A 20805-nucleotide genomic window follows, 5' to 3' on the forward strand; every position below is an offset into this window, starting at 1 on the left:
AGGTTGTCATGATAGCTGTCAGTGATCCCTTGACCATTTATTGACACACGAAAAGACTATGCAGACTCATTAAATCTTTTTTTTTTTTTTAAAGAGAAGATAAACCGCCAGTATTTTAAGCTAGATGTGTGCCGTACTTGTTTCACACTGCTGTAATGTGTATTCAACCAGACTGCGGCAAGGCCAAGAACTAACTTCGCAGAAAAGGCCATTCTTGTGAGTCGCCTAAAATTCTGACATCGACTAAAATTTTCCCTACCACAGTATGGAAACAGTAGTAACTAGCACAGTATGTTACTGCCGTAGACGTTGATATGCTGTCTGAGTAGGGCTACAGCACAACTCTATATTTTGCAATGGCGCACTTCATATTTTTTTACGTTACTTCGTTACTATTACTTCGCATGAGCAAGCTAATCTCGCTCTGGTACCTGAGTGGCTACGGTGTTATACTGCTTAACATGCCGTCACAGGTTCGATGTCGGCTATGGTGGCCAGATTTTCCAGGACAGAAAATGCAAAAACGTTACTGTAATAAAGTATGTTAAGGAGCCCCCTGAGGTCGAAGTTATTCTGCAGCCTTCAACTATGGCGCGCTTCAAAGCCTATAGTAGTAGCTCTGCCATATACTTTTTTTGTACATAGTATTTGTAAGCTTAGCTACTCCTAAAATTGAAAAACCTCATTCCTATACTGCTGCATGGTTTTATCACTGTGCAGAGTACCAGGTTGTAGCTTTCAGAAAATTGTGGAATAAGGCACAAGCAGCAACACCTTTATGCAACAGTGTCAAAGAGGCAGTATTCCGAAGAAAAGGGAATTATCAGTGCCATGCAACAAGCATTTCACCCTGAACGACATCCGAATATACGTCCATAATTGGGCAAGAATAATACAAATATCTCGGCACCTGCAGCAACCTGCTTGCTAACAGATGTATTTTAAATGGCCTGAATTGTACGGTGTCCCTGCCTTTTTTAACGTGCTTATCCAGATCTATTTCATTCTTACAACTGAACAGTGCTCTTTTTGATTACTTTTCTGTGGTGCATTAACATATGCAAACTCGCAAAAAGTTTGACACAATCTTTAACTGTACTTTCTTTTCATGGCATGCATATAAAAAAAAAACAAAGTTTAGCACTCCGTTAGTCCAAATCGTTCGCATAGCTCTCTCGCGGCAATGTGTTAGCAGCGTTCTGGGTGGGGCTCTTGGCAATCCCCCAAGCAGCAAAATTTTTTCTTTCATTTCCAAGTAGTCTCCAATAAAGGGACAAATTACGCATGCAGGAAGCATTTGTATGGCTATAAGTGGTTTCGGCCAACGCCCGATGTCTATACCACGAAACTGAATTGCTCTCCAGTCATTAGTTGCTGGGTGTTTTAGAGAACCTAACTCCTTCCTATTCCATTAGAGACCATAATCTTTTTGACTTTGACGTCTACAGCGCCTAAGCGTAAACCACATTTAGTTATAAGGTCTATTTTATGAGTAAAAAAACAAACTAGTGCAGTCGAGGTGACCCAGCGAGCATGAAGTATAGATATCAACTCTGCTATTTGTAGAATAGGCAGAAAACTAGGTAAAGATTAAACACCCGAAAAATTCAACACGAATGTAAGGCGTGTCCCCCATGCACTAACATGTTTGAAGAGACCAACTGGTTTTTCAAGGAGCGAATAAAGAGAAAGGAATAAAACCTAAGAACAACAAAAATGCTTGACGTTAACAGCAGAAAAAATTGCGTGTGGGCGCCAAGTTTTGCGCCGGCAGAAACGCAGTCTTGAGGCCGCTTCAACACAGACAACTTTCTGGGTATTGAGGTTCATAAAAGGAGAATATTAGAATACATCTTAACGTAGGTGGATTTATGCTGTGTTCTTGACTGTCGCTCGTCTACACAAAACGCTGTACAAATTTATCATACAGCAGTTAAACAAGGCAGTTACACTTTCTCAGTTGCACACTTGCACACACCATCTAATTCGTAAAAACAATTCCTGCCGGCGCCCAAAGTTTCCATTGTCTCGAAACCCTTCCGGAAACTAAACTTCCACAGCATGTGCATTGACTGTTTTTGCCCTGCATTTTACTATTTGTTGCCTTCACAACCACACTTAAGCTCCAGGTTTGGTCACAAGCGCAACTGCAGTCACTTGGAGACAGCAATACGGCAAAAAGGCTCTTCACCTACGTAATGAGTTTCTTTGATGAAAGTAATCTACAGCGCAAAAAAACAAGGACAGCAGAGAAGACACAAACAGGACTGGCGCTGAACTGACTGGCTTGTGTCTTCTCTGCTGTCCCTGTTTTTTTTTTATTGCGAAAGCAATACTACTCGCACTTTCAAGCCTTCGCGTGACCCGGCCGCAGTTACGTTTCACCTTTAGCGGAGTGAATATGGGCAACCAATTCGCTCCTTCAGATAGCCCGGCTGCAGTTACGCCGCGCCGCGCATTTGTGGCGCTACTGCCGCGGTGACGTCATACCAGCTGTAGATTATGGGCGACCAACTCGCTCCTTCAGAGACCCCGACTGCAGTTACGGTGTGTGTTTGCCGCGCTGCGCACCTGTGGCGCTACTGCCACTGTGACGTCATACAAGCTGTAGATTATGATTTCTTTCTCTCAGTCGCAACAACATCAAAAACAAAATATAAAAAAAATCACCGAAGACGCTTTCAGTCGTTGCGCAGCGGCGGCCGGTAGCCACGCGTGACCTGTAGACGCAGCGCACTGCGCTCCAAGACGCTTTCAGTCGTTGCGCAGCGGCGGCCTGTAGCCACGCGTGACCTGTAGACGCGGCGCACTGCGTTCCTTCAGTTGGAGGCGCTGCGCATTTGCTTTCGCAACCTACCAGGCTTAACCAAAGCTAAGCTCCCGCCAACTTTTTTGCGCTGTATATTACTTTCCTTAAGATGAGCCACCGACTGGACCATACCAAACTTTTAATCTATCCTTTGATGAGCTTATCAAATGATTAGGAGCTCAAGCGTTACTGTGAATACACAGGAATTCTTGATCACAGACAGAGCTAAATGTGCGCATATCGCACCTTTGAGCTTCCTTCAGCTTTCTGGCAGCAAGGTATCTCTGGACGACGACTTGATCCATGCCGGAGCGAAACAGGCTATGGATGAACAGACCGATCAAACAGGCCCATACGTTCTCGTCTTTGGTGAAGTCCAGGCTGGCGCTAGGAAGGAAAAAACAGAAGGGAGAGTTCAGCTTCGCTGGCTGTCCATTATGAACCTCATGGCCAAGCACAATGTTATCTAAAAAGCTCACTCAAAAATGTAGTCTTTCATGTTGAAGTCACTAGCTGGTCGCAGCGAGACGTCTCGATGATGCGAGTCGTAGATAACCTTGGTAACAACGGTGACTGGAGCCATCAGAATGAGCAGCGACTGAACGCAATCGGTCCATACGACTCCTCGCATTCCTCCCTATGAAATATTCATCGCATTAGTTACATTTGCAACGTAATGAGCACAAGGCAGAAATTATATCTTGACACTGTTTTTTGGGCACATTAGCAAATCAATTAGAAGCGTTAGCGTGCCGAGAAGTGCTCACAAGGCTTCAGCTATTCCCGGCGCTGCGCACCAAAAAGATTTGTAGTATCTATACAGATGTTCGATGCCCCGAACTATTTTTCGGAAGACTTAGTTTTGTGTTCGCAAGAGGGCGATGGCCTTATCTCCCGCCGCGAGCATCAGCGCACTTGTGTTAGCACGCAAGCTCTCTCTTGCGCAAATCATGTATTCCTTAGCAAGTGTCCGCACCCTTCGCTCCTTAAATATTACAGATCAATGAAAAAAAAATGTGCAAGATGCACTTCCCGCTTCTTGCCGAAAGATTTTTCCGTGCTTGCAACACAGGCATACATTCCTCTAGCAAGGTATAGCCGATGTAACAAACGTAGCTTTGCCGTAAAATGGCAGTGAAGTAGACCCGCAAAGAATGAAGTACTCAGGGGCCCTTTTTCACCGTTCTTCCGGTCACTGCACTGTCTGGTGCTAAACGTCCCAGCCATCCCATTGTCGAAATCTGCTGTCGCCATGGTTTTAACTATCCAAGCCGCGGTGTCGAAGCGATTAGGATATAACTCCTTAGGAACTTTGTAACTTAACAAGTTGAGTTACATAGCCAAGTATACAGTACCCTGGACGTGTCATGGGGGTATAGCGTATTAAAAAAAAATTCGTTAATTAGAAGATCTGGGCGTTACTTACCAACGAGGTATAGACTGTGCTCGCGCTGCCGATGCCCACAGTGCTCCAAAATAGCGAGACGTCGAAAACTGTGGATACGAATTTCAAGGCAAATGTAAGTGGCCGCTGGCAGAAACTGGTTGGTACAATCACAAAAATGTGCTGCAGACTCACTTGTTGAAACCGCAACGGAGGCCGTAAACAGGGCGACAGCTCCTATAGTTACCTAAGGCAAAGAAGCAAATTTAGTCATACCAATTTTCTCTCTGGCCACTTCGCCACACACCAGTTTCCCCATACAACACCCCTAGGAAGTGTTTGGTTGATGAAGGTTTAGCGTCCCAAAGCAACTCAGGTTATGAGGGACGCCCACTGAAGAGCTCCGGAAGGGCTTCGGAAGGAGAGTATAGCACCATAGGAAACAAGAAGTCGGTATGAGCATACCCAGTGATAAATGAATAACTGATCACTGAGTTAAGAGTGTGCCAAAATTTATCTTGTAAACAGTTCCTCTTTACCGGCCGTACAACGAGCTCTGTTAGTACCTCGGAGCGGCTCATCTTTCTTTTTACGTCAAGCATAGCTCCAGCACCCGAAGTCTTGACCATTAACGACATCACTGAAAACAGCTTGAACTGTTGCTCTTACTTGATAACTTCATTTCATCCAGCGATTTCACTTCAAAAACTTTTTTCCCCGATCTGTCTGTGTTAAAAGCCCTTCCAACATTTTTTCGCCACATTTATTGGTGAAAGGTTACTTAATTTAATGACGCTCAGTGGTTGTACGTAAACCGTCTGAAATATTTATTAGCCTACAAGAAAACACTACCTAGCTGAATCCCGTATTCAGCATCTCGCACATCAGGCAAGAGGTATTAATGCTCTCCACGTTGCCCTTCGTTGCCGTGAGTCTGCTGAAATGTTAACGCAAGTAAAGAACAGCCGTTCACAAAAGTTTTGAAGGAACTATAAACTTAAGTCCTGAATTTCATCGCTTTGGTGCATTCGAGCAGTTGCCGCCGAATTAATCCTTCCCGAACTGTGTACGCACGTGGCAGATAATTTGTGAATCAAGAACTACTTCGCGAATTTTCTTTCATCGCTTAAAAAAAGCGGCGCCTGGACACAAATTATATTGCTCTATTATAATCTGAGTGTCGTTTCATACAAGCATTTCACCAGCTGCAGGCATTCAGCTGCCTTGTCGCAAATTCTACATCGCTTGTAGCGCAGGAATATGTGTCGTTAATCGTTACTGGTTCTTGACGATTACCTCATATTCTTTCTTAGAAACGGTGCTTTTTTTAAGGCCTGCTTGTATATGCTCAAGCTTTATCAAAAGTAGTCTTTAGGTGAACTGAAAGTTAATGCTACAGTTTAGATCAGTAAAACGGCAGCGCAAAAAATAGTCAAATTCTTTCTTGAACGAAAGCACAGGTTTGTAAAATTATAATACAAGCGCAGGTGCGCGTGGCTAACACTGGTTGCAACACCGTTTCGCAACATGCGTTAACGCTGTCTACAAGGCTGCGCTTATGCATAGCGCGAGCGGGGCGGTGGCAAAGAGCCACATACGCATCCATCTTCTCATGGTCAATTCGCGCAAACTGCACACATATAGGATGGCGGCAGCACACTTCCCATCGCTCTATGCGCTGACTGATAAGTTATAAGATGCGCACTACACGGGGAACTTTTTCGGCGAGTGATGGGACGCGCCTCCTTTGAGAACGAATAAAATGGCGACGGGCGTAATGTTGTCTTTCCTTCCACATAATCAGTGCCTACGTGTTTTTCTTGTAACGCCCAGCAGACCAAACTAACGAGCGTAACTAACGCTCCTTGTCCGTGAAAAGATGGACATGCATGTGGCTCATAGAGCTAGCTTGAAGCTGCCCACGGCTGTAATCTCTCCAATAATGCGGGTAGCATGACACACGTGATCTGCAGGTGTCACTTCGCACACCCCTTAGCGTTACAGTGAGCAGCTTAGGAGACCGTACATCTTCAAGTGTATCTAAAGAAATCAGATTCGAAGGACACAAAACCATACCTTCTTGATTAAGTACGGGGCCAATATCGAGTGCATCATTTCAGGATTAACCTATTCTGAATGAATTTCCTCACTGCACATCAATTTTTCAAGAAGGCGGACCAAAATATAGGAGAGTAACTGACCTTCTGGCTTCCCTTTCGGCTTTTATTAAATAGCAAGCGGTCATAAAAGTTAGCAAAATTTATTCGTTATGTTTGGACAAGGCGAAACCTACCTGTCTCCTTTATATTGATTCTGATAGTGCACCAGATTACCTTATCCGGCTCATAATCGTAACTTCTGTCTACTATACGCAACCACAAGTGCACTGTAACCGTCATCCTGGCCTGGCTGATATTTACGAAGGTCACATAAAAGAAGTAGAAATTGTGGATTGGCTTGTGCACGTTGTGCGCGTTATATTTAAGGACGTTATTTTTCCTGGAGAGTACGAACAGACATTAAATAGTTTGGATGTTTGCAAAAGGCACTAAAGCTTTAAATTTATTTATTTATTTATTCATTTATTCTACATACTGTCAATCCCATTCGGGCGTTTACAGGATGGCCATGTAATATGAACGCACAAATTGTAATAGAATCAGACTTCAATACTTTCTAGTAGAAAGCTGGTTATAAGTAGTTACATGAGTAAGGAAAGGAAATAAAAATAACACTAAATAAAACGTGAATGATGCAGAATATTTGGTAGAGAAGGGTGCACTTATACGTGGTAAATATTGTAGTTATACAGATGCTGTTTTATAAAGTGCTGTTAGTGGTGTGTTATATCTTGATAAACACAATAGCCACTAATTTCGGAAATGATGTGTTAGTAGTGATACAGAGGTACAATGTATACTGCTCCTTTATTTCATGCGAAAAAAAAAGAATATCTTAAACTGTCTAACTGGAATGCATATTATTTGAGAGTTAATGAATGCTTATGCCAGGATGGTCTGGATTTGTCTCAGGATATTTATGCAACGAGATATCGATCTTCAGTGTGCTGTGTGCTAATTGAACAGTAATTTTAGTCATGTTAAAAAGCTTCTAAAAATTAATCACAATTTTTCTTAAAATACTGAAAAACTGGTCACTCCAAGCCTTTCTATCGTTAGCAGCTCAGCTTACTAAATTGTGAGTTTCGTTTTACGGGATCGGCGTATAATACGAACGCACAAATTGTAATAGAAATAGACCTTCATACTTTCTACAATATTTACCATGTTTAAGCGAACCCTTTTCTGCACTAACACGCCATGGCTGAAATTTTCAGCTTTTGTAGAAGAACTGATACGCAATAATTAAGTAATGTTTACCCAGATATAACAGACCACTCAGATCGCTCCCCTCTTTCTTTTTCCCTCACTGCCATCTACCTATCCCTTTTATTTCCGCTTACTGCAGCTCATGTGCTTCAGGATACGATTGCAGATGCCGCGGCAAGCAAAATCTTTTCCTTCCTTTTGCATGTTATATTCAATGAACCACTGATAATTTCGTCCGTGTTATTGATTTACTTAGCTCACGATTGAAGTGGAGAAAGGCCAAATTAACTTTATTCAAGCTTTTCAGTTTTTCATTTTACACACTATGTCCCAGCAGTCGAAGGGTCACCATTCCGTTTATTCCGAATTAGCCTCTGCAACCACATTCACTTTCTCCGGGATTTTGTCCAATACTAAAATTATGCATGTGCACACCACAGTCTCCGCCTCGGTTTCAGGGTCGCCTTACCAAAATGTAGACCAGCCATCCAATCATGAATAAAGAAAAAGAAGCTTTGGCTTTCATTCTACTGCTGCATTGGGGTGAACATTGGCCTCCGAACTACCACACTGCGATAACCTTACATGTTCATAGCACCACCTGTTCACTCCACGTGACGACGGGACGAAATTAACGGAGCAACATCCCCTGGTTCTTCGTAATGTCGCACAACTCCACAGACTGAAAAAGACATTACTGATTATCTTTGGTAAATGAAAATTCATACTTTCAGGTTGTCTACCAAGGCGTTACCTTGCTGTTTTTCAATATACAGCAAGATATACAGCCTCCCAAAGAGCAATACACACTTTTCACCAGAGAACTTTAACTTGCTCACCTCTTTTCCACCTTGACAGTTACTCACGTACAACTGTACACTCTTCCATACTGATTAACAAAGGGTTATTTTTATTACATGTAGACAGCACTGTTCATTCTGATGTCATAATGGTTACTTTACAGATATACATTCACTTTATATAGACCGCCCTCATAAGAAAAAAACAAATGGAGTTGCCGTCATTATACTCATATATATAAATATGTTTCGTGTCGTTAAAGCTGATAATTTATGCTACTATTTGAGCATTCACGTCGATTGCTTTTTTTTTAAAATCAGCTGCACTACATTTTGTTTCGCCGTTATTGGTTCTGCAAACTTTAATTTCCAGCCGGGTGCTGCGGTCTGTTTATTGCGGAATGTGCGGTCTTCCGTGCAGTTTCGTCCACCGTATTATGCCTTGTTCAAAGACTGACGTACAGCCGGCCAAATCTTTGGCTGGCGTGCGCGACGGCCCCTTTTTCTGCGCTCCTGCGCTTTACGACGAAGCGAACTTGCGGAAAGCTCAATATTAAGCACGTGTTTTGTGAGCCTGTGCTTAGATTTCATATTTTCGCAAATTTTCTTCGTCATAAGCTGCAGGAGCACAGAAAACGTGGCCGTCATGCACGCCAACTAAAGATTTGGCCGGCTCTACTTGAACAAAGCCACCGGCTTTATTACTGCTGTTATTTGTCGGCATCGTCGCGTTCTACATAATCATTATTTGTTTCTTAACACCTAGTCTTGGAAAGTCCGTCGTTGGTTCAGTATTGCAAAGTCATCCTTGTAATGGATGGAGGAGGAGCGGGGGTAGGCGTTGATAACGCAGTCTGAGCACAGCTTCCCACTTTGAGGCAACATTTTGAATACATTACTCAACTTGCTACACTATTTCGAAGCTATAGCATAAAACCGGGTAAGAGAAATGCTATCGTAAAAATAAATTTACTTACACTTATGAAGAAGTATATGCTGCAAGCTGTTAGCCCAATCTTATTGCCGTACCGCATTCTGAGGTACTGAAAGTGAAAAAAGAAACATATGAAGGTGCAACATGTCGCACGCTCAATGCTGGTGAAATTGTTATATGTTATTTTATTTATTTTATTTTATTTTACCCTCAGGGCCTTGCAGGCATTGCAGAGGGGAGTGGACAGAAAATATAGACCAAAACAGTGGAGAAAAAGGAAACGGGTACATCAAAGATTAGTCCTGTGTATACAATGTTAGCTAGACAAAATACATTGGTGCAGAACAAAATCGTCAGAGTTTACACAACACCAGCCAAAGCTTTGCAAAAGTTATTTACGTCAGTAATAGATACAATTTCACCAGGAAGATCGTTCCATTCCTCAGAAGTACGCGGGAGAAATGAGTGTAAGAAAGAAACTGTTTTACATAATGGGATGGCAACTTTGTGGGGATGATCAATGCGGCTAGACAAGTAGTAAGGTCTATGAAATAAATTATTGTGTAGGCCGGAGTGATAACATAACTTGTGAAATAGGGTTAGCCGACAAATATTTCGTCGCGAAGCCAATGACTGAAGACTAAGGTTAGCTTACATTTCCGTTATGCTAGCTCCTCGGTTATAGTTAGAAAGAATGAAGCGAGCGGAGTTATAATACAATAGTGCGTGTCTTGTTAGCGCACATGGCGATAAATAATGATAATCTTTGATGCTACAATAGATTCTACAACGATCATAGGATGTAGCAGAATGCAACAAATAACTCTTTGGCAGGAAAGCATAGCAAGTTTTTTTTTTTTTTTTTGTCGTCCGTCGACTTGCTCTTAAAATTCCTGCCACGCGGTCGTCTGCGGAGAGCACGGCTCAGGAAAATCCAAGTGGTTCGCCAGCGAAATACACAAGCTGGCTTTCGCTTGAGCATATTTGGGGTTGTCAGTACATGTATGAATATATATCAATACAGGCGCACCTTGCCGGACGTGTAGATTAGGTGCATTTTACACAAGAGCGCGACATAAATTCGAAATTTTAAAGAAGCCTAAGACGAGGTGAGACTTATACACCGCTTCGACTCATTAAGTCGCACCTCCCTCGACCGATTTCATACTGTGCTGTCTATGATCAGTACATTTCACTGAATATTTCCTTGACACTTATCGGCGTTTTATTTTTCCCATTGTTCTTTTCTGCACCCTAGACTAGCACAGATCTTTCCGTGTGCTAGCACTGCTTATGATAAACTTAATCCGTTAAAGTTGTGCGGCGTGTCCTTTATAAAAAGTGCTTTTGTTTCGTGTGCGTGTGCCCCTGGCGAGTCGCGCCTCCTTCTCAGCCTCAACGTCACATCTTTATTCACGCTTTCCTTCTACACAAGTGAACTTTTATTGAAATTCTGCCAAGCACGAGCACATGTATGCGCTATCCTGTTTTTTCCCACTTGCTTTATCTTAGAAAACCGCAGTGCGTGTGAGATAATCATAAACAAATAAATACTGTGTGCATTTGATTGTGTGCCCGTTCGTCTGTTTTTTTTTTTTTCAGAGCTAAAGCATTAACCGAAGTGAAGAAACGCGGCAGTTTTCGCTTGCGCCGAAAGCCTTCTCGGATAAAGCGTTGTCCCGTGGCAAATATTCAATTTGCAGCTCAGTTAGCGCATAATAAGGCATTCCACAGCACAGTGTTCTCAGATCCTCGGCTTTGAGCAACACGCAGCGTAATGGCGACTGCGTCACGACAGATATCTGCCAGATGTCCCAATTACACTCTCTCGCCCGCCTTCCGTTGTTCTGTCAGAACAGTAGTCGACGATTCACCTGTTTCCTGGTGTCCGCCAGCATTGGTAATACGATGTAGCAGACGCCATATTTTTACCTAAAAACATTCGGTTGTAACTTTAGCAGGAGTAAAATGCGACACTGAAGAATGCGAATAAACAAAAACAGAACAGCTAATTGGCATGAGCAGAATGTTCATTACAACACTCTACTATTGTTGACAGCCTGGGAATGACGGCGATAAGAGAAACATTTATCAAGTTTAACGGGCACCATTTTTTAGTGCAGCAAGACGACTTTACTGATGTTGCCCGAGTTATTCCGTTCCCTGCACAATACATGGCTCGTCGGCAACGAAACACGGCGTCGGCGTTGACCAGCAACAGTTGTCCCAAAATCCCAATTGACGTCACAGTGGTATCAAAGAATAAAATTTCTTCTAAAGACACAGAGAAATGAACCCAGGGCTTTCAGGTTGCGAGATCAGTACGCCACCCATAGGCTACAAAACCGCTTGGCTTCTTGGCGAACAAACATAAACCTAATATACGCGTTGCCTTAAGACTGTAAAAATGAGTAGGTGTGTCATCAGAAAGGAAGAGAAAAATGAAAAATAAAAACAAACGATGATTTCGTATTAAAAGCATGCAAGTAGTAGCCTTAAGTGCCCTCCGTGCATTTTTTTTTTTTTTTTTTTTGCCGAGACTAGCTGAAGAGCGCGTCCTTCGTTTAACCTTTCAGAAGCTAAGGCATGCCATACCCTGCGAGCACGGTGGTAATGAACGATGTTGCGCCCTCTTGTGGGCACATAATATTACTTCATTTCCGTTATGGAAGGCTTGATTACACACACAAGAGTCTGCCGTGCTCCATTTAGTCATGTCCGCAGTTGTGCAAACTTTTTCGTGCGTAAGGTCGGCCAGTGATTGGTCGGCGCATTGGCTATGGTCTAGGTGGTTATCACAAGTGTGCAGTGCAAGGGCGCCAAAGAATAACGGACCGAGCTTTGGAACGATCTGTTCCGAGAACATCGCCCCAGATTCTTGAAACAAACGAAATGGCGGCTTATCATAAAGATCCGCCGCAAAACTTTCTTTCCTTCGTTCTTTCATTTTAGAGCGCAAGGTACCAGAAATTAGCCGTGAAAGAAAAAATGTAATCTCTCTTGTTAGTTTTTTCCATCCAGTGCAGTGCAGAAATTCAGTGATAAAAGTCGCAAAGTTATGATGAAGTAGCAGTGGCAAATTACCGCCAGTTCTGCGCAGGCAGGCCACAGTAGCCGTAGAGACGGCAGCTAACGCAGGTATAGTAAATGGCCAGTACGAACAATACGAAATGGGTTCGCGAATCACGAAATTCGTTCGCAACGGGACATGCTAAAAAAAAATATGTGAAGCAGTAGCTGTACAGAGGAGAATTTGTGGGCACCTTTTGGAAGGGGTGGAAAAGAAATGACAATGGAACATTTTGATAGGGTTGGCCAGCGTTCTGAAGACGGCGCCGTTTCGTTTTACAGGAGCAAACAACTTTCGCAAAAGACGTGTTTATCGCGAATGATGATTGTAGCGTAAGGCTAACAACGGGATCTTAGTTCTGTTGCCTTGCTTACCATTTGCATGAGCGCCGAATATAAGGAGCGCTCAGCTTGCTGCGTTGGTAACGGCCTTTTGTCGGGTGCCATTTCTCTCTGTTCTAGTAATAAGTACAATGTTGTCACTATTCTCCGAGGTTTCGTTAAAAGACACTTTACCGTGTTCGCAAATAACGGCAAGAAAAAGAAATCACGTGCGATAAAATTGAATGAAAACAAACTACTTCCAATGCAAACATATTTGCTGCCTTAACCTTTGAGAGTACCCTAAGCTCAAGGAGTTCCACGATAATAAGCCCACTATGTCCTAATCAGTACATTTACTGTCTATATATTTAAAACCGCGCAATTTTTCCTTTTTTAGATAGGCAGCTCGAGCTTTCGTTACGTCAGCGACGAAGTGGCGATAGGTCCGAGCATGTGTCGTTTAGAGATTACTTCCAAAAGCGCAAGCTCGATCCATGCCTAAAGGCAGGGATTGGCACGCGCTTAAAGAACAGACTCTCTGTAAACCCTGACCCACAAGAATCAGCCAGCCGCCTTTGGCGCACACACACCGACACGGCGATAACATCGCCTCGGCAACGCGTGCATTGACTCGCACTCGATGACCCCGATGGCTTCTATTGCTGTCTTAACGACGTTCAGTCCAACACGAGAGTTTTGTTCAGGGCCAAAGACACTCACCTCGAACACGGACGTGACCTTGAGCTGGTAGAGGACCGGGATGACCATCTTCGAGACGATGACGGCGATGAGCGGAGCCGACAGGAAGTTCCACAGGTAGTGGAACCCATAGGCGTAATAGTGGGCGCTGAAGCCGATCACGCCGATGGCCGAGAGCATGGAGGCGAGCACGGAGCCAGCCAGCGGGAGGGTGCGCAGGCTCCGGTTGCCCAGGAACATCTCGTCCGTGGTGGCCTCCTTGCGGGCCCGCCGCACGCAGGAAAAGTAGAGCCCGAACCCCAGGTTGGCGCACATGAGTGCGCCGAAGACCGCGTACTCGACCTCGCTGTGCATGGCCGAGCGCTCGGCACGCGCTGCTCTCTGGGGCCGAAAGAAACGAGAAGGGAGCGTCAAGTTTCGGCCCGGCCGACGGCAGCGACGTCGGAGCCGCGAGATGTTCGCGCGGCCGGTCACAAGCGCGCAGCCGTCATGTCTAGGGGAAGCCCGGCGTGGATTCTCGCGAGCAGCGGCGCGATTTCTACAAACGCTTCAACTGTCACAGACGGAGCCAAATACGGCGTCATCGCGTGCTTCCGCCTTGGGCGTGCGTTTTCTCTTTCTCGGCGCGGCTTCGTCGCTAGGCGATCGCTCATTGAACCGGTTCGAGCCCGCAGCTGGCGCGGCTGAAATTCACAATCCGCGATTATCGGCCGGCGTTTAATGACTCGCTCACCCTCTCTTTTCGGCGCGCTGCGTGCGCACTGCCGAGCCCGCTGCCAAGAGGCGTTGTAGTAAGAACGAAGCGAGAGCATGTCACCGCGAGTGGATTCTTGTTCAACGAGCCCGGGTAACGACGTCCCGAAGGTTATCTGGCTCCGTAATCGCACTTGTCTACGATCCTGCAGCCTACAAGTGCGTAGACAGAGGCGCTGGCAAACGGATTGTGGTTACGCCCTTGTAACCTTCTTCCTATGTTGAATAAGCTGACTGATTGGCAGGGCTGCGGGAGGGAGAGCGGAACACGTACGTGCTAAAAACCCGGGCGGGTCTCTTTACTGTAACTGGCAAATTGCCTTCGATATTGCAAGAAGCACTTCCTTGAAATTGAATAGTTAATGCCGAAATGCTCCGATGTTTATAGCTATTCGAATGAATTATTCCTATTCTAATATATTTCTCCATCCCGGTGGCACAGCCGCTACATCACGCAGCTAGACACGGGGCCGCAATTTCAATACGCTCCCTCGAAGGCCGCATTTCAATCGGGGTGTAATGCGAAAAAGTCCACGTGCCGAGATTTCAGCGCTCATTAAATGATCCCTCGTAATCTAAACCAAAAGCGGAGCTCCGGAACGCGGTGTGTTTCGTAGTTATCAGCGTGCGTTTGGGACAGGGTGGCTTGGGGAACTGGAAACGCGCGCTGATTTTTTTTTTGTTGTTGTTATTCACGGAAGGAGGTTTCGGCTGATGCGGTGCCAGGAAAAGCGCACATATGCGGCACGTGCACCGCAAAAAGTAGAACATTTGGTCTTCGTGCTGTATACCTTCACAGACACTGACATTGTAGAACTAGCAATAAACTGAACAACTAAGACAGTTTTTGCCACAAAAAATATTTTGAAGCTGCGTGCCTTCGATAAGTATTGGGAAGTGAGTTGCTGATATACGTACCATTTGCTGCGGGACAGATATTCCTTTTTAGGAGTTTCACGAATCTATACTCTGCTTGATTAACGAAAGAGATCTGTACTCTGCTTGATTAAAGAGAGAGAAAACGGAGAAAATAAAGGCAGCGAGGTAAACTACACGTTTGTCTGTTTATCTATTCTTCGTTTTAAGGTTAATAAAATAACGTAATGATTGGAAGGCGAGAGAGTAGAACCCATAGGAAGGCAAGCGAAGAGTACGCATAAAGCCTGTAAACGGTCCCTGAAGGATGCTGTTTTGGGGTATTTTCTTCTTTGCGAGCAAAATGCTGGGAAGATACGTTCGAGATACGAGTTTTGAAGTGTTGTTTGAGATTAACAGAAGGAGGAGTTTACTCGTGGAAGAAACAACCGAGGAATCATAACAAATTAGCAGTCTCATTTTATTCTCTCGCATAGCAACAATTGAAGAAAATGTTATCATCCAAACCTTTCGAGACCTTCTCTCTATGCTTCTTGCAATGAGCACTCGAATAGTGGCGCTCACTCGAGGGGCGTAACCGTATGGAAGTTCCGATTCTGAACCTGATTGTTTCTATCGTGAAATTCGCTGTCCCTCTTCTTTCGTATCGAACGTTGGGAACGAGGCCAAGACCACGACCTGCAAAATCCGCTTGAAAAAACCATCTGGTTTCCAAGTAGTGCGAGGTAGAGGCTGCGATTACCTCTACTTGTTCTCTAAATCCCTTGCGTTTTCGCTTTCGAGCGCTGCTGTACTTTCTATTTCTTTCAGTTTTCTCAACTTTCACGGATCACGTCTGCAGGTATCTTTCTCACTTCTGTATGAGGTCTTAAATGAAAGGGTTCTATGTTCCCCTGGGGTGAGATTTCGAAGCTGGAGAAGGTTTTAAAAGCACCTTTATCCTGATTCGCCCTTGACCTCCATGTTTTGATTCGAGACAAAACGCTGAAGTACATAATGATAGCACTCAGTGACAACACCGTCCCGCTAAAAGCGCACCAAGGACTGCAACAACTTCACTTGATATTTATCGTATCTTTTCTTCGTGCCAGGCTACTCAGCGTCAGATAATAGGCAACATTTTGGAATAACGTTCGTCGAAGGCGCATCGCAACATAGCAGTCACTTCTTAAGCCGTTCTTTCCGGTTCTAGGAAAGTGGGTACACTTGCGAGGTTGTTGGTGCTTTCAGTGGGTTCGAGGCATCTGCATCGTCCCGCGCCAAACATACGTTGCCGTGAGTTTCGGCCGTAATTTTCGGAGAATGCTCAGAAGCAGTATGCAGCATTCACTCCGCAAATGGAAATTCGAATCAAGGTGCTCTCTTCAACGTCACAGTGCAAGAATTAGCTCCGGTATTCCTGGATGAAGAGCCAACCGTCAGCAGGTCTTCATCAGCGGTTATAGAACACTTGAAGATGTAAATAGCTATCAACGAAAATTTTCACTGGAGGCGTATACAGTCCATTTAATGTAGCAATAAATCGCAAAGTATTCAACCTAGCCGAGACAAGATTTCATTTTTCTGCGAGGTGGCAATTGATGCTTGGGTCGTGCGAGTTGAGCTTTCTTCTGCTGGAGAGCACTGCTGGTAACCTGAAAAATTACGGACCGATCAGCTTACTGCTCTTTTTCATAACGCATTCACTAGGGTAATCGCTAACAGAATTAGGGCAACCTTAAACTTTATTCAACCAAAATACCAGCCTGACTTTCTGAAAGGAACTGATTAAGAATAGCAATCTTGGGTAGTTAATTCATTTGCAGCAATAGGAAAAACATTGCAGGTGGCGAGGACGAAGTCAGCGCTCGTATGGTCCGTTCCTTCGTCCTTGTCGGTGGCGCTGCCTTTTCATGTTATACTGGTCAAACTGGTTAAACAGCTAGCTTACGAATCACTTGTACGCCCAAAATTAGAGTACGCATCTTCCATATGGCACCTATGGCAATCTTACCTATCCGTCAAATTGGAATCAACCCGAAATCGTGCAGCTCGATTCGTCACCTCTTGTTACTCAAGACGCATCAGTGTGACCACCCTAAAACAGTACGCCCGCCTTCCAACTCCTGAATCACGCCTTGTCATTTCGCGCCTATGCCTACTTCATACATTTTATCACAATACCAAATCACAGCACTCTTTGCTGAGCGCCCCACTAAGATCGTCCTCCCACTTCAATAACTATAACCCGGCAGCCCGCATAAGCGGTCTCAATTCCACTTACAACAACTAATTTTTCCCCAACGGAATAGCACTCTAGAATTCATTACCTGAAGACATCGCCGCATGCACACACCATAAAGCATTCCGTGAGAAAATAAAAACTACTCTTTTATAGCCTTCACCGCTTTCGCGTGTTACCTTTGTTACCTTGTTTTGTTACCTTGCATTTTGTAATATTGAACATACATCCTGAGTGGAACACTGATAATATATACTTGCTTTGGCATGCCTGTTTTCTTTTGTAGCTTTTTTTCAGTTCATGTGCTTTTATTGCAATTATTTTTTGGTTCCTGTTACTTTTCTGCTTGTTGTTATGCAGGCTTTCACCGCAATTCGCTGCATGGAAACCGATGCGTCTCCCTCCTTGTGTACTGCCTTCGGGCCCTTAAGGACACAATAAAATAAATGAAAGATGTCAGGCAGCCTTTCTCTCTCCGCGTGATAACCTTCAAGCCTCTCGTGCTGTGGCACTAGTTTGCACAGCAGCTCATAGACTGCGCCACCAATCAGTGGCACGCGCGCTAGTTTGCATTCCTCCGTAATGCGGGGGGGAATGCTAACCTCCGAATCAACCGCACTGATCGCACGAGAATTTGTTAATTGCTGGTTCGAAAAAGTAGTTCCACATAGAACATTTTTTAAGCCATCAATCAGCTGACAGAGAAATGCGCAGAATATAACCAAACCCTATAGAGGGTGCTTCACGTCGCTTCAGCCAAGGATTAAGAAAAAACGGCGCAGCACAGCTGAGTGGAAGCAACGACATACAGTATTATTTCCAGTCGTGTGACGCCCCTCAGAATATTCTTGAAATTGTGGCTAGCTCGTTAATAAGCTCAGATTATTTGTACAAGAGTTTTATTATTCGCGTTTAGGGTCAAGTGCATTTCGCTAAATCGTAGAGAGCGTTAATAAACAACCGATCTTTTTTTTTTTTTTTTGCAGAAGCGTATTTCCAACGTGGGCCTTTTTCAGCATTTAAACAAAGCACGTTAAATAGAAAAAATCGCGTGATTGCACTTAAGCGCACTCGTTTCGTAGCGCTGCCAAACGAATTTTAAATTGACTGAGCGTGCGCGCTCGGCCTATGGAAGTGAGCGGCCGACTCCGCTTTCAACTAGGACTGAAAATGCTCCAGCACATTCTTCCGAAACACGGACAGCACGCGCGGCGGTCTGCGATAAGAGATAGGCAGGCCAGCGACAGCCAGTTCACACGCAGCTTTCATTGAGCCATCATAAAGACAAAACAAGAACAAAGGGAAGAGAAAGCAGTGAATTCGCGTAGTTCGAGGAGTCCTCCGTTTTCTTTATTTGTATCGTTGTACAGCCTGTGGAACTGAGCGGAGGCCGCTCACTTGGGCATGGTCAGTGTGCACGTTTCGTTCGTTCAGAACTTAGTCGTGAGCGCTGCAGTATGGTAGCGCATGCGCTCAGTCAAGTGCTTTTTATTCATATTAAGTGGGCTTTCTTCAAACGCCGAGAAAAAGGACCACGTTGTAGGTACAGTCCCCGTCAAAAGTATACAGCCCCAGCGATTTGCTTCTAAGCTACATGTTTAGCGGGGCTCTCTGCCACATCTAACAGTCCAAAGGTTGAGAGGACAGAGGACGCGAAACCATATTCTTCTTTAGATAAAATACGGTCGCTGAGGATGCATAACAAGGCATGCTGCGGGCCTCATAAGCAAACCCCTTGGGCTGTATACTTTTGACGGGGGCTGTACGTTGCTACCAAATACGGATTTGGTTGTTTCTGAACCCCGTCCGAAACTTCACTAAACGCTCTTGGCCCTACAATCTAAGAACAGGTACTCTATTTGACAGTGTACACAGGTTACTATACTGTGCCTAGCAATAGTTCACTCCACCCAAATTTTCTAGGAGTGAAACGGTTCCCTTGGCGAAGTGCAGAACTGCCAGTGCACTCTCTCTAATGCCAGAAAGAGATGGAGGATGTTTATTTTCTTCCCTTGTGCAGTGTAGCGGAGCTATGTATTCGCGTGTGACCAGCATCTCACCCAAAATAGGTTCGTCCCTGGTTCCACTGCACGCAAATGAAAAGCTCTTTTGAGCGGCAGGAAAGAAGGTATATGCCTGAGAGTTCTGAATAAGTACCATTCAGCGAAGGCATGCGCTTCATTTCATGCGTATCAGAAGAGACTGTCTTGGAAATATCTCAAAATGCAGCTCTATCGCTGAGTAAAAATATTTTATGCCCTCCAGCGCCGCCATTCACATTTTTGTACATCTGTTTCTAAACATCAACCTTTCGAGGAAAAACGCTTCGCAGACACGAGCGATGCATCGGTTCAAGGAAAACACTTCTTTCAGATTACCACCCACCAGGACCGATGGCTTCTGCATCAGGTTGGCATTCCACCCATCTACCTCCCACAGTATATCCAAACACTCCTATCTCATCGAATCCACGCCTCGCCCCCATCCCACGAAACTTGCCACCTACCTTACACGCGGGCCGCCAACAGGCCCACGCCTCACGCCATCCGGCCCCTCCTTTCTCTCATACCCTGTTTTTATGGACGCACCCTGCCCTCAAGCGGCAAAGCGGCAATACAGGAGCAGCCACTTATTTAAGGCAGAAAGCTGGGCTAGTTGGTGTTTGGATTGAGAGGACATAGTAGTAGCGCTAAAAAACCAACAAGGACGACAGGGTAGAGAAAGACAACACAGGCGAGCGCCTGTGTTGTCTTTCTCTACCCTGTCGTCCTTGTTGTTTTTTAGCGCTACTACTATGTCCTCTCAAGCCACTTATTGCCTCTATGAACCCCACTCACTTATCGCAGTACCCACAAGGTGGGAAAGTGCACTTATGGTTCCTTCATCGCCGTCCTAGAGTTTCTAACCATTGCTCATGCAATCATCTCATACACCCAGCTTTCCTCCGTACACAAGAGACTCAATGGCCACAGTTAAGGCTCTCGAATACCACGCTTTTCCCTAAGACCTGCACGGTTAACTTCCTGACGTCATCCTCCCCCTCAGAACCCGCCATAGTAACCATCAAGTAGATACCTACCCACCTTGGGATTACAAGTAATGACCTGGTACATCACCTTGCCCACGGTACTCTACACCGGGCTGCTGCGATTTCCTGGTCATGGCCACCCATCCTCCGGCAACGATGCTTTCCTCTGCAAGAATAAATCACTTAACACTACTGTCGTAAAACGGACAGTTGAGCTAGTTTAGCGGTACCGCCTGCAACACTACTGCCATTTGCTTGAATACCAGCAGACACTTCCTCATCCTCCGAAAAATTAAGCTACACTCCTCTCTCTCTCTAGCCCAATTATTACTTGTTCGCGCGCGTTCTGACCCCTCTTGTCGAAACTGCTCCCACCCGCTGGCCGACCTAAAATGCCCTCTCTTCCAATGCCCCATCGCTCTGCATTCCTCCTACTTTCCCCATCCCCACCCCCCTCCACCGCGCGTGCCTGGCTGAGGTCGGCGCAACTGGCCGACCAACTAGTCATGGTGCGAAAGGCCTAAGACTTTCTGGATGCTTAGTTTGTCGCCTGATAATGTGTTTCTTTGTCTTTTTTCC

At 45.0% G+C, this 20805-nt stretch overlaps 1 protein-coding gene across 4 annotated transcripts in view; it reads right to left on the reverse strand.

Moving 5' to 3' along the window:
* Positions 1-20805, reverse strand: part of LOC149354198 (sodium-coupled monocarboxylate transporter 2-like) — a 68428-nt gene that overhangs the window by 34968 nt on the left and 12655 nt on the right. For 2 of the 4 annotated variants that reach the window (XM_089583157.1, XM_089583159.1), the window contains exons 3-9: positions 20278-20392; positions 13370-13729; positions 9300-9365; positions 4389-4440; positions 4236-4303; positions 3289-3446; positions 3056-3196 (exon numbers count right to left, since the gene is read on the reverse strand). In XM_089583157.1, the coding sequence (XP_089439283.1) occupies positions 3056-3196; positions 3289-3446; positions 4236-4303; positions 4389-4440; positions 9300-9365; positions 13370-13702 (818 nt within the window). In that variant the 5' untranslated portion in view covers positions 13703-13729; positions 20278-20392. The remainder of the gene's footprint in view (positions 1-3055; positions 3197-3288; positions 3447-4235; positions 4304-4388; positions 4441-9299; positions 9366-13369; positions 13730-20277; positions 20393-20805) is intronic. The other 2 variants (XM_089583158.1, XM_089583160.1) reach the window with 2 other exon arrangements.

This window comes from Amblyomma mixtum, chromosome 3 (assembly GCF_055824585.1).
Source record: "Amblyomma mixtum isolate Tamu chromosome 3, ASM5582458v1, whole genome shotgun sequence".
NCBI classification, from domain to species: Eukaryota; Metazoa; Arthropoda; class Arachnida; order Ixodida; family Ixodidae; genus Amblyomma; species Amblyomma mixtum.